The 13,347-nt window shown below is 42.8% G+C and overlaps 1 protein-coding gene across 1 annotated transcript in view; it reads right to left on the bottom strand.

Annotated features, from left to right (window-relative positions):
- The window catches only part of NT5E (5'-nucleotidase ecto), a 36,730-nt gene extending 23,940 nt beyond the window's left edge, over window positions 1-12,790 (bottom strand). Inside the window, 4 exon segments of the mRNA XM_032215666.1 lie at window positions 5,638-5,860; window positions 12,319-12,528; window positions 12,530-12,586; window positions 12,588-12,790. Coding sequence (XP_032071557.1) covers window positions 5,638-5,860; window positions 12,319-12,528; window positions 12,530-12,586; window positions 12,588-12,710 — 613 coding nt within the window. The 5' untranslated portion in view covers window positions 12,711-12,790.
- Window positions 12,791-13,347: the final 557 nt, after the last annotated feature.

Here is a 13,347-nt window from a genome sequence, read left to right as displayed (position 1 = left end):
GCAGCAATTCTGTAGGCAGACTTACAGAAGATAATTAAGCACAGGTGGTTGTGGATTGGCCCCTACCAAGAGAGTTTATAAGTGAGGCATTGGGAGGGGACATTTGCAGGAAACAACCGTTCGAATTAGTAGTGAAGAAAATCTGTCTGTATTCTAGCCATGTCTGTTTGTTTGGATTATCTGCGTTGCTTCATTTGAACTATCTGGGTTGCTGCCAAACTATTCTATTGAATATGAGTTGTCTGGGCCCTCAGCCAAAGGATTCGTTATCTCAGTAATTAAATACTGGCAAACAGCCAAGCCTGTGTTCTGGTTAATTCACAGGCCAGGGGGTCAGAACAGGGATGCTACAAAGGTGTGAAAAATGGTCATAAGTTTTATGATGGTCATAATTGTTACGAAGGTCATAAGTTTCAATGCTGTTGTAACTTTGAATGGTCACTAAGTGAATTATTGTAAGTCGAGGATTACCTGTAATGAAAAACAAGAGGGGTATTGACAGCAGGGATGTTTTAAACTCAAGTTATAGAGTGAGAACCAATATGGTGTAATATTAAGACATTGAGCTAGAAACTGGGAGACTGTGAGTTCTAGTCCCACCTTAGCACAAAGCTAGCTGGGTGACCTTGGGCCAGTTCCTCGCTCTCATCCCTAGGAAAGAGACCACAGCAAACCAATTTCGAAAAACCTTGCCAAGAAAACTGCAGGGAATAGTCCACGCAGTCATCGGTAGTCAAGAACTGACTTGAAGCTATAAATACAGTAATTGGATTTTATTATGGCTACTGTAGTTTTAAATATATCCTGTCATTTTATTCTTAATTATAATTTTCAATAATGGAAATTATTTGGAAAATCATTTCAGTTTAAAGAGAGGCACAGGCAATTCATCTCCACTTTATTATACAATATGTCTTATTGATGCTGAAACAGTCCAGATAGCCTGAAAGAACAGAGTAATTAGTAAATGTGTATAGAGCTGAGGTGGCGCAGTGGTTAGGGTGCAGTACTTCAGGCCACTTCAGCTGACTGTTATCTGCAGTTCAGCGGTTCTAATCTCACCGGCTCAAGGTTGACTCAGCCTTCCATCCTTCCAAGGTGGGTGAAATGTGGACCCAGACTGTGGGGGCGATATGCTGACTCTGTAAACCGCTTAGAGAGGGCTGAAAGCCCTATGAAGTGGTATATAAGTCTAACTGCTATTGCTAATTACAAAAAAATATTTCTTCTGAATCAAGAATACAGGTAGTCCTCGAGTTATGACCACAACTGAGCCCAACATTTCTGCTGTTAAGTAAGACATTTGTTAAGTGAATTTTGCCCCATTTTATGACTTTTCTTGACACAGTTGTTAAACGAATCACTGAAGTTAAGTTAGTGACAAGATATCTGTTGCGAATCTGGCTTCCCCATTGATTTTGCTTGTCAGAAGGTCGCAAAAGATGATCACATGACCCTGGGGCACTACAACTGTCATCAATATGAACCAGTTGCCAAGCATCTGAATTTTGATGACGTGACCATGAGGATGCTGCAATGGTCATACGGGTGAAAAAGGGTCATAAGTCAACAGTCACTAAATGAACTGTTGTAAGTCGAGGACTATCTGTACAATGTTCACTTTCTCTACTTCTTTAAATATTACCTTCAACCTATCAAAGCAAAAGAACTAGAAACAAGACTGAAAATGTTGCCTCTTATAATTTCTAGTACTATATTTATTTAATAGTATAGTTATCCCTACCCCAACCATTTATGTTTGAAATGATGTTCCATCATTGGGAAACCAATCGTTTCATACTGTTAATATTTGAACCAAGACCATTTAGTCAACTTTCTCATGTAAAACAAAGCATTTTCATTTGAGCTGACAGTAAACACCAAATTCCCAGCCTGATGTTTTTAATCTGTAATCATAGACTATATTGTACATTTGGGATTCTTTAAAATATCTTGGGCTGCCCGAAGAAAATGACCTCATGTTCTTTCTATTCTCGAGAAAAACAATACAAGATGTATTTTATTTTAACAAGTGAAGGAATCAGGACATCCCAATCTATGCCAAGGACTTTAGTTAGGCCCAGGGGAATTATTTGATTATATTAATTCTTAGCCAAGGGATTAATATTTGTGAATATCCATGTCAGATCAACACGTGGGAAATTCCAGTGAATAACAATTAAGATTTCACATTCCAATCTGAAAGAAGTACTTGCAGTACTGGAAGGAAAAAAAATATTATAGGTTTTATGAAGATGATTGCTTGGGTCTAAAGAGATTTACTTATTTATTTAAAAGATTTATATAGCTGCTCATCTTCTAACCAACTCTGAGTGGCTCTTAAAATGATGCCTTGTGCAAACCGAAAGTCCATTTTATTTGTAAAATGGGCTCCTGTCAAACTTTTTTGCTCTTTCTCAGCTCTTTACTCCTAAATGTCCTCATGCTGGGTCTTTTGATCTTCAGAATTAGTGTTTGGGAAAGAAACACGAGTCTTTAATGGGGTGGGATATACAAACCCATGACACCACCACCCCATTGCATAAGCAGAGTCCAGTTGGATCCCTGTGAATCTCACACACTATATAGTTCTTTTGCCAATAGCAGTGCTTGACAAGGTCCTGTTCAAATTAACCCACTACTGCTTATCTACAGTCCGAGGATAGATTTAGGACAGAGGACGTGGCATCCATCCCTATAGAAAATTCATGGATATTCAAATCGATGTCTGAAAAATGCTACACATATGGAATTGTACGTATTTCGATCTCTTCGTGTGACCTGAAATCCTGCTTTTTCTGTTTCTAATCATGTTGAAACACACCCGTGTATTTGGAGAAGCATGAGGTAGCTTTACAATCCCAGAAACACTGTGTGCTGATGACTAAACGCACTCAGTGGACAATGCATGCAGGTATGGGAAAACGTGGAAGTCAAGAGAAGAAAGAATGGATTGGAGTATTCTGAAAGAACGAAAAGCTGGAATATGGAGCAGTACAGATCTCTAAAACATTTTGCTGTGTGTTCCATTTGTTGCAATAAAATATTTGTAAAATAGAGTTCATTCTCTATTGTAGAACATCATAGTTATTTTATGAAAATAGAGGATTAAATATTGTTATTAGATTATCTGACAGCAGAGGATCCTATTTTGGGAAATGATTTAACATTCTTCACTGTCAGAAATCATGAAATGTAGCAACATGTTCTGTCCTGTCATATTAATGATATTGAAACAAAGCAGAATGACACTAGAAGAAACATCCAACATTATGGAGGAAAATCCATCCAATGATTCTTTCTCTAACCTATGATAAATCTTGACAACAGCCCTGTTGGATCAGGCCTAAGCCCATCTCAGAGGAGCCTTCTTTCCCCTCACAGTGGTCATTTATGGTGGCCCCATCATCACACAGGGGTGACCATGTCCTTGAAACTGGTATTTGGAAACATGCTGCCCCAACCCAGATTTATATAGAATCTTGACAGGTCAAGAATTTTTCCAACCCCGTCTAAAGAAAGCCATCCAAGTTAGTGTCTACTGTAATGAATTCCAGGTTTCTCGTCTCCTGTGGGAGCCTGGTTTTGTTTGTAATAAATCTCCTTCAAAACAGTTTGATTGATTATCCATGGCCTTAGAGTTTAGAAAAAGGAAAAAAAAAAACTTCTCCCTTTCCCTTTTTCCATGCCATTCAAACTTTTATATACATCAAACATCACTATCTACAATAGGTTCCCCCCCCCCCCCGCCCAAGCTTGTAGGAAGGTGTTTAAGCCCTTAATTACTTTCATAGCTCTCTCTGTATCTTTTGTATAGTATAGAGTATAGAGTATAGAAGTTATTTGTATGCTGCCCTTTTCCCTGGGGGGACTCAGGGCGGCTCACAACCCAAAAGGGAGGGGGAGACAAACTTTTAACATATTATATGTTGTCCTATTGTCCTATTATATACCCTTTTTCAGGAGGGATAGACAGGGATAGATTTGTATAAGTGCATGGCAATATCAGTGTTTTATTTTTATTTTCCTAATGATGGACATAACATTTTTCACCAGTAGTGAAATCTAATTTTTTTTACTACCAGTTCTGTGGGCGTGACTTGGTGGGCGTGGCTTGGTGGGGACTTGTGACTATGTAGTCATGTAACTGGGGGATAAAAAGACAGAAACTCACTTTAACAATGTCCTGCTGGAGTAGGGTTGGACTAGATGATCCTCCCCCATGTTTTTGGCCAATAGGCTTCAGGGAAACCTACTGGGAGCAAAAATGGAGCCCCCACCCCCCGTTTTTGGCTGTGTGACATGTGATCATAGAGCCGAGGTGGTGCAGTGGTTAGGGTGCAGTACTGCAGGCCACTTCAGCTGACTGTTATCTGCAGTTCAGCGGTTCAAATCTCACCGGCTCAAGGTTGACTCAGCCTTCCATCCTTCCGAGGTGGGTGAAATGAGGACCCGGATTGTTGGGGGTGATATGCTGACTCTGTAAACCGCTTAGAGAGGGCTGAAAGCCCTATGAAGCGGTATATAAGTCTAACTGCTATTGCTATTGCTATCATTGGACCTTTTTTTTTAAAAAAAAATCTTTTTTACATTTTTTAGTGTTTTTTACTACCGGTTCTGCGGACCAGTAGCATTTTTACTACCTGTTCGGGCGAACTGGTCCATTTCACTCCTGTCTTTCACCCTACCCCACTCTGACACCTTTAGCCTTTGATGGCAATTATCAAAAACGTTTTGAAAATCCCCAAATACACTATCATTGGTTTATTTGCTCTATGTCCATGGATCTATCTACTAAGTTCTCAATAAATTCTAAATGGTTGGTGAGTCAATCTTTATGTTTGTAGAATCCATGGTGATTTTCCTTTAGGGGGACTTATTTCTCTATATGCCCAACTTTTATTAGATTATTGCGCCTATCAATTTGCGACAATAGATATTAAACTGACTATATTCTCCTGAATATTTACAAAATCAAGATGTTTTTTTCTTATATCATCATCGTATTATTTTTTTATTTTGAATGTTAATACAATCTCTTATATGCCTAGCTGAACTCAAGGGAAAATTGGTATCATGTAGGAAAATTAGTGACCAAGAGGATTGTGCTGAAGATTATTTTTGTGTGCCATAAAATCTTAAAATAACAATTATTAAAATGAGGAAATGTGTGATTTCTAAATATATAAAAATGCATTTGAGAAAGGGTCAAACCGCAAATATTCTGAAAATTATGGTTCAACTTGCAGGGTCCCTTCTGGTCTTCAGACCAATTCTTTCCTTCAACAATCTTTCATTCCTCCAGATAAGCTTTTCCTAAAATTGCTTCACTTCATCCTATCATCAGCCAGTATCCTCTTCCCAATCTGCAATAAATCACTAATTCTGTTAACCTCAATCCATGTTACAGTCACATAAAAGAGAGCAGGAACTATATTAGATTTCATATTCTGTATAAAATTCAGCACCTAGTTGGCAGTTAACTGTTTTCTCTTACAACTGTGAAAGACAACACAATCCCAATTTCATGCCAGAAAAGAAATGAAATATGGTGGGAATGATGCAATCACTAGTACATTTAGTTATATAATTATTGTACCTATGTAATTTTATATATAAGCATGAAAAAAAGTGTACCTGGATTTGAAAGAACAGGTGTCTCCTTTGTAGTATAGCCAATAATTCCCACTTTCTCTGAACCAACATTTATTATTTTATAAGGAAAGACGTACTGTGAGATATTAGTTGTGTTTGGCGCTTTTGATTTAATATTTGCACTCAGTATAGAAAAATTTACATTTTTAAGGAGGGGATCCAATAATCCATTCCAACCATTATCAAATTCATGATTTCCTAGAGCCTAGAATGAAAATAGATATCAAAAAAGGGGGAAATACAATTAATTAGAATTAATAATTATGACATATAAATATGTACATATCAATCACATTACTTTCTTTCAATAAACAATGTTCTATGGTTGCAAAAGAGGAAGAAATAGTAAGCACAGAAAAAACAAGGGCGTTCTCCGTGGTGGCTCCCTCCCTCTGAAATATCATCCTTCTGGAAATTAGATTGGCCTCCACTCCACTCTAACACTCTTCTGGAAGACAAATTTCTGCCAGTGGGCCTGGATCAGTGGTGGGATTCAAATAATTTAACAACTGGTTCTGTGCCCTAATGACCAGCTGGGTAGGCATGGCTCAGTGGTTATGTGACTGGGTGGGCGTGGCCCAGTTAATGTCACTCACATCGATGGACGCTTTGCCTTAGCTGTTACAATATGATGAGGATTAACCGTAGAGGAAGTTTCTGTAAACAGGGCAATAAAGATTAGGCTAGAAACAACACCAGAATGTTTCCTTCCTGCCTTCCTTACAGGATTAACCCTATAAAGTGGGGAAAAAAATGAGATTTTGTTTCTAAGCAGTTCTCTGAATTGCTTAGAAAGTTAACAACCGGTTCTCCCGAATAGGTACGAACTGGCGGAATCCCACCACTGGCCTGGATGATATCCCAGAGCAAGACAGAGCCCATTAAATAGCTGGTATGAATGTGTGTTTTCACCAGGCTGGGGGGTATTATTTTATTATTGTCATCTTTTATAATTTTTATTACTTTTTTATTCTGTTTTTATGTCCTGTAAGTCACTTTGAGTTGCCATGTGCGAGTAGGCAGCAATATAAATTTTATAAATAAATAAACAAAGAAACAGTTTTCTGTATAGGTAGTCCTCGGCTTACAACAATTCATTTCGTGACCATTCAAAATGACAACATCCCTGAAAAAACTGATTTATGACTGTTTCTCACACTTATGACCGTTGCAAAATCCACCTGGTCATGTGATCAAAATTCAGATGCCTGGCAACTGACTCATATTTGTGACGGTCGAAGCATCCCGGGGTCATGTGATCAGTTTTTACGACCTTCTGACAAGCAAGGTCAATGGGGAAGCCAGACACACTAAACAATTGTGTTGCTAACAACTGCAGTATTTCATTTCACAACTGTGGCAAGTTCATAAGGTCATAAAATGGGGCAAAAGCCTCATAACAAATGCCTCACGTAGCAACATAAATTTTAGGCTCCGTTGTGGTCGTAAATTGAGGACCACCTGTCATTTCCCAGAATGTAAGCTGTTCTGTGAATCTATCTTTCTGTCACTCACTGTAAAAGAGACTATTGAAACATGGCTGCATAAGAGCCGAGGTGGCGCAGAGGTTAGGGTGCAGTACTGCAGGCCAGTAGCTGACTGTGATCTGCAGCTCAGCGGTTCAAATCTCACCGGCTCAAGTTCGACTCAGCCTTCCATCCTTCCGAGGTGGGTGAAATGAGGACCCGGACTGTGGGGGCAATATGCTGACTCTGTAAACCGCTTAGAGAGGGCTGAAAGCCCTGTGAAGCGGTATATAAGTCTAATTAATAATAATAATAATAATTAATAATAAACCAAGCCATGCAGACAACAATGTGTGCTATCTGCTAAAGCAGCATTTGTTAGTTATGATATTGGCAGACCATTCATTCTTTATCCTTGTCTGGCTGCAGCAAATCCCCATAGCAGCAAATGTTGAATCACAACTTCTCCAGTGGGTGGTTCCTAGTGAACAGGCACCGGTTCACTCACACACACGTTTTACAAGCACGCTGTTTGCTTCGCTCATGCACATGCTGGCCGCATGTTGCTTGTGCATGCGCAGTTCCCTGTTAATGGTTGTGCATATGCATGAAGACCATTAAAAGCTAATAAACAAGATGCCAGCAAAGGTAATGGAAACCGGGGAACTGGTTCAGGGGCGTGGCCAGCCTGGGTCACTGCCAGCCTGGGTCACTGCAACCCAGGCGAGATTACCACTACCTGAACTGAGCTGAACTGGGAGCAGCCGCTTCTGAACTTCTCCTTGCCCTGCAGCCTTTCCAAAGAGTACCAACATTTGGCCCTACATGGCTTGCTGCCTGATGCTCCTAATTTTGTCTACCTTGCTCACCAGACTAGGAAAGCATGGCATGTTGCAGGTCCTAACTATCTGTTCTGACCTAGGCTTCCTGAGAGCATGAAGCAAACTCCTTGTCCTGACAAACCCCCTTTTATTAATTACTGTGAATTCTGCTCATTCACATCCACTAAAGTCTTTCAAGGGAGGATTTACAGTCACAGACCTTATCTGGCTTGGAGAGCTGCCAGGCCGATATCTGCAAATCTTGGCAAGGAGTCTCGGAGAGTCATGAACCAATTAAGCAAACTAATTGTCTTCTGCAAACTCCACTCCCCTTTTGCTCCTCTTTTATTTCCTTTGGGAGGGGCCATTCATCATCTGGCCTTATTCCCTAGTCGACCCCTGTTCTTTACCTGTTCCCTTCGTCTGGCAACTCTGTGCATGCACACACTGGGAACAGGCTCCAGCTGTTCGTCTGCCTCACTGCTGTCTGACTCTGAAGGCAGCTGATAACTGGCATATGGCTCTGGCCTCCTCTCTGCCTCCAACAAAGGGCCCTTATCAGAGCCTTTCCCAGACTCCTGGACTGGCCCACGTTCCTCCCAACCTCCTCACTGTCCGAATCTGCTGCCAACTCTGTTGGCTGCTGGCAGGCCACAACACTATCAATGAAACACATCAGGAGTGGGGGGGACTAGGAAAAGGACAGCAGCTGTGGCACTTCTTTCTTTTTGGAACCTCACTCTCCCAGAGATAAGATTGATCCCCGTCTTGTTTCTTTTCCACAATGCCTTAGAGACATGTTTTTTTCTCGACAGCTTGAAGTTCTCCTTCAGGGCCACATTCTGTTTGGCTGCCACGGGATGGGGGAAATTTAAATTGTGGAATTTTAACTGTGTTTAATGTTGCAAGCCGCCCGGAGTCACTGTGTATGAGGTGGGTGGCTGTATACATTTGTTTAATAAATAATAATAAGGGTGAGGCTTGGGTGGGCCTAATGTGGGCACATACACTTAAAATCTGGGTTATCCTTGGAGGAAGAAATTAAGCACAATGCTTCTTGAATCCACATCAGCCAGTGGTAAGATGAGATGTTTCCTTACCAGTGGTTGGGATTCAATTTTTTTTTAACTACCGGTTCTGTGGGCATGACATGGCTTGGTGGGCGTGGCTTGGTGGGCGTGGCAGGGGAAGGATACTGTAAAATCTCCATTCCCACCCCACTCCAGGGGAAGGTTACTGCAAAATCCCCATTTTCTCCTGATCAGCTGGGACTCAGGAGGCAGAGAATAGATGGGGGCGGGGCCAGCCAGAGGTGGTATTTACCAGTTCCCCAGAACTGGTAAGAACCTGCTGAATACCATCTTTGTTCCTTATGCTGCATTCACCAGTTGGGCCACCCTCTCAATTCATAAAACATGTAGACAGCTTTGTATTAAGCTCCCACATGCAGTGTTAAGAGCTACCAAGCTAACAAGGTAAATGACAAGAAGACCAGCAGCTCTGCATGACCATGAGACAATCCTGACAACGTAGTAACAGAATAATAGAGTTGGAAGGGACCTTAGAGGTCTTCTAGTCCAACCCCGTGCTCAGGCAAGAAACCCTATACCATTTCAGACAAATGGTTGTACTGATATTGAAAATATTAATTTGGAAAAGAACACCAGTTTTCCATTTGCCAGGAGCCGAGGTGGCGCAGTGGGTAGAGTGCAGTACTGCAGGCCACTTCAGCTGACTGCTAGATCAGCAGTTCAGCGGTTCAAATCTCACCGGCTCAGGGTTGACTCAGCCTTCCATCCTTCCGAGGTGGGTAAAATGAGGACCCGGATTGTTGTTGGGGGCAATATGCTGACTCTGTAAACCGCTTAGAGAGGGCTGAAAGCCCTATGAAGCGGTATATAAAAATTGCTATTGCTATTGCTATTGCTTTCCAAGAAAATCTCTTTAGCAGCAATTCCTTAAAAAAAAACCTTGCCTCTACTACCTGGAGCAAGCAAAATATGTATGAATTGAGCGTTGTTATTCTGAAACAAGAGTCATCCTTCTAAACACATTATCACATCGCAGTGCTTTCCTAGCAGACCCAACTAATGGCAAAAGAAACATTTCTGTCCTTTGCGCTGAGCTTTCTCGTAAAAACAAATTTGTGGAGGACGAAAGGGGAAATCGGTGAATGTAAACCAGATTCAAGTCACATTTAAACCATGTGCCCGAGTTGGCACACCTTGAATCACTTTCAGCTGTACAGTAATTCATGACCCAGCTGTGAGAACAAACTATATTGGGCTCAAAGGAACAAACTCAAAAAGTCAAGATAAAGTCACATAATATCTTCTTTTCAACAGAGCAAGATCTCTTTTTTTTTTCCTGAAGTCACAAAATATGAACATTAGGATTGATTTTTTTTTTTAAAAAAGATATAATACTTGAAAATGCTATCAGAATGCAAGACATGAAGCAATGGGTGGAAACCAACGAAGGAAAGAAGCAACCTAAACTAAGGAGAAATTTTCAGGCAGTTAGAACAATTCATCAGTGGAACAACTCGTGACCCGTCAAAACCGCGGAGGACAAATCGTGCTCGACGAAAGCGCGCATTTGACGTCATCACAGCGCGACGAAAAAAAATTAAAAATTGAAATAAAATTAAAATTAAAGCAAGCCGATTCACATAAAGGTAAGGGTTAGGTTAGGTTAGGGTTAGGTTAAGGGTAGGGTTAGGTTAGAGCGTTAGGGTTACGTTTAGCGTTAGGTTAAGGGTTAGCGTTACGTTTAGGGTTAGATTTAGGGTTAGGTTAAGGGTTAGGTTTAGGGTTAGGTTAGGGTTAGGTTTGGGGGGTTAGGGTAAGGTTTTCGCTTTATTTTACATTTTTCGATCACAGCGCGATGTTTTCGTCGCGCTGTGATGACGTCAAATGCGCGCTTTCGTCGAGCGCGATTTGTCCTCCGCGGTTTTGTGGTGGAACCGAACAACTTGCCTCCAGAAACCAGTTCATTCAGGGGAATCCTGAATTCTCTGTGCATGAATAAAATGCCAAAACTAGGGTGCTTTTCTTTTCTTCTTTCTTTCTTTCTTTCTTCTTTCTTTCTTCTTTCTTCTTTCTCTTTCTCTCTCTCTCTCCCTTCCTTCCTTCTCCTCTCTCTCTCTCTCCCTCCCTCTCTCTCTTTCTATAAATAAATATTTATTTATTAAATTTATATGCCGCCCAGCTCACAATCAAGCAACTTTGAGCAACTTACAATGTCAGTTCTTGGCAAGGATGATCCTACCAGCTGATTCCGATACAGCTAACAAAAGCGAAAGGTGCAATCCTAGAGAACTGTAGGGTCACTTTAGGACAAGCTGGCACACCTATCCAAGGGAAGCCACCTTTCAGGCCTGCCCTGCAAACAAACTGCAGCTGCCATCAGGCCAGTTTGTAACATCTATCCCAAACTTGATACATTCGGTCCTGGAGTAAGGAAACAGGAGGGGAGGAAAAGGAGGAGGAGGAGGAGGAGGAGGAGGAGGAGGAGGAGGAGGAGAGAGGAAGGGGGATGGAGAAGAAGGAGGAGGGGAGGAGAAGTAGAAGGAGGAGGAGAGGAAAGAGAAGAATGAGGAGGAGGAGAAAAAAGGAGAAGGAGAAAAAGGAGAAAGAGAAGGAGAAGGAGGAGAGAAGGAGGAGGAGGAAGAGGAGAAGGGAGGAGGGGAGGAGAAGTAAAAGGAGGAGGAGTAGGGAAAGAGAAGAAGGAGGAGAAGAAAAAGTAGAAGGATGAGAAGGAAAGAAAGGAGAAAGAGAAGAAGGAGGAGGAGGAAGAGGAGAAAGAGAAGGAGGAGGAGGAAAGTAGGAAAAGGAGAAAAAAGAGAAAGAGAAGGAGGAGGAGGAGAGAAGGAGGAGGAGGAAGAGGAGAAGGAAGAGGGGGAGAAGTAAAAGGAGAAGGAGAAGGGGAAAGAGAAGAAGGAGGAGAAGAAAAAGTAGAAGGATGAGAAGGAAAGAAAGGAGAAAGAGAAGAAGAAGGAGGTGGAGGAGAGAAGGAGGAGGAGGGGAAAGAGAAGGAGGAGGAGGAAAAGTAGAAGGAGGAGAAGGAGAAAAAAGAGAAAGAGAAGGAGGAGGAGAGAAAGAGAAGGAGGAAGAGGAGAAGGAGGAGGGGGAGGAGAAGTAAAAGGAGGAGGAGGAGAAGGGGAAAGAGAAGAAGGAGGAGAAGAAAAAGTAGAAGGATGAGAAGGAAAGAAAGGAGAAAGAGAAGGAGGAGGAGGAGGAGGAGGAAGAGGAGAAGGGGAAAGAGAAGTAGGACGAGGAGAAGGAGAAGTTATTTTCATCTTCCCACCGTCCCCACTTTTCTCCCCCTCCCTCTCGCTCTCTGTCCCTTTCGCCCATCCCGTCCCGCCAGCTCACCATCGCGTCGTAGCGCAGGCTGTTCATGAACTTCACCACTTCGAGCCCTTTGAAGTAGTTGAACCAGATGCTGCCCTGGTACTGATCCCCGGCGTCCAGGAGCAGCACGTTGGGATGCGTGGCGCGGATCTGCTGGATCTTGGTGGCTCTGCGCGCGACGCCTCCGTAGCAGTCCTGCCCGACGTTGCATTTGCCCGAGTCTCGGCTCGTTTTCTTCTATGCGGGCGTGGACGTCGTTGGTATGCAGAATGGTGAGCTCCAAGGAGCCGGGTGGCGACCGAGAGCGCGGCGCAAAACCAGACGGCTCCCACGAGGAGCTGCCGCACCCGCGAAGGGACGCCTCCAGGGCAACCCTGTGCCCCGCGCCCGTGCGCTCGCCTCGGGGTCTGCATGGTGGCAACTCGCGTGCCTGTCCTCCTCCCTCGCCGGCGCCACGAAGCTCTTTTAGGCCCAAGGGTGCGGGGGAAGAAGATCGGAGGAGGAGTTTGACCCAGCGGTGTTGTCCCAGCGCCGTCCCCCTCAGCAAGCTGGTTGGATCCTTTACTGTTCCTTCCTCGTTCTTACTCAACTTTACTCTGGATGACTCTTAAGGCAATTCCAATCCGATGCCCAGGTTGGGAGGAGGGACAGCTGTGCTTCTGCTGTGAGCTTCAGCCCTGGTCCCATGAAGGTGAAGTGCAGAACTTTTGACTTACTGGTTCTGTGGGCATGGCTTGGTGGGCTTGGATACTGCAAATCTCCATTCTCTCCCTACTCTGGGGTCAGCCAGAAGTAGTATTTGCCAATTCTCTGAACTACTCAAAAGGTCTGCTACCACTTGTCCACAACTGGTCCGAACTTGCTGAATTTCACCCCTGCTTCCAGGCATAAAACAGGACTTGATTAATAGATCCGTCCAGGCTGTTCTTCGGTCAAGCTTTTCATCTGAAAGTTCCATCAGTTCCAATAGTTTAGCACCCACTTATTCTAAGGGGCCAAGAACCTGGGAGCCTTCCATCCAAAGCAGTGGTGTATTAACTATTAAGCAAT

The sequence above is a fragment of the Thamnophis elegans genome, chromosome 4, assembly GCF_009769535.1.
Source record: "Thamnophis elegans isolate rThaEle1 chromosome 4, rThaEle1.pri, whole genome shotgun sequence".
NCBI classification, from domain to species: Eukaryota; Metazoa; Chordata; class Lepidosauria; order Squamata; family Colubridae; genus Thamnophis; species Thamnophis elegans.
This window is presented reverse-complemented; position numbering and strand designations above follow the sequence as displayed.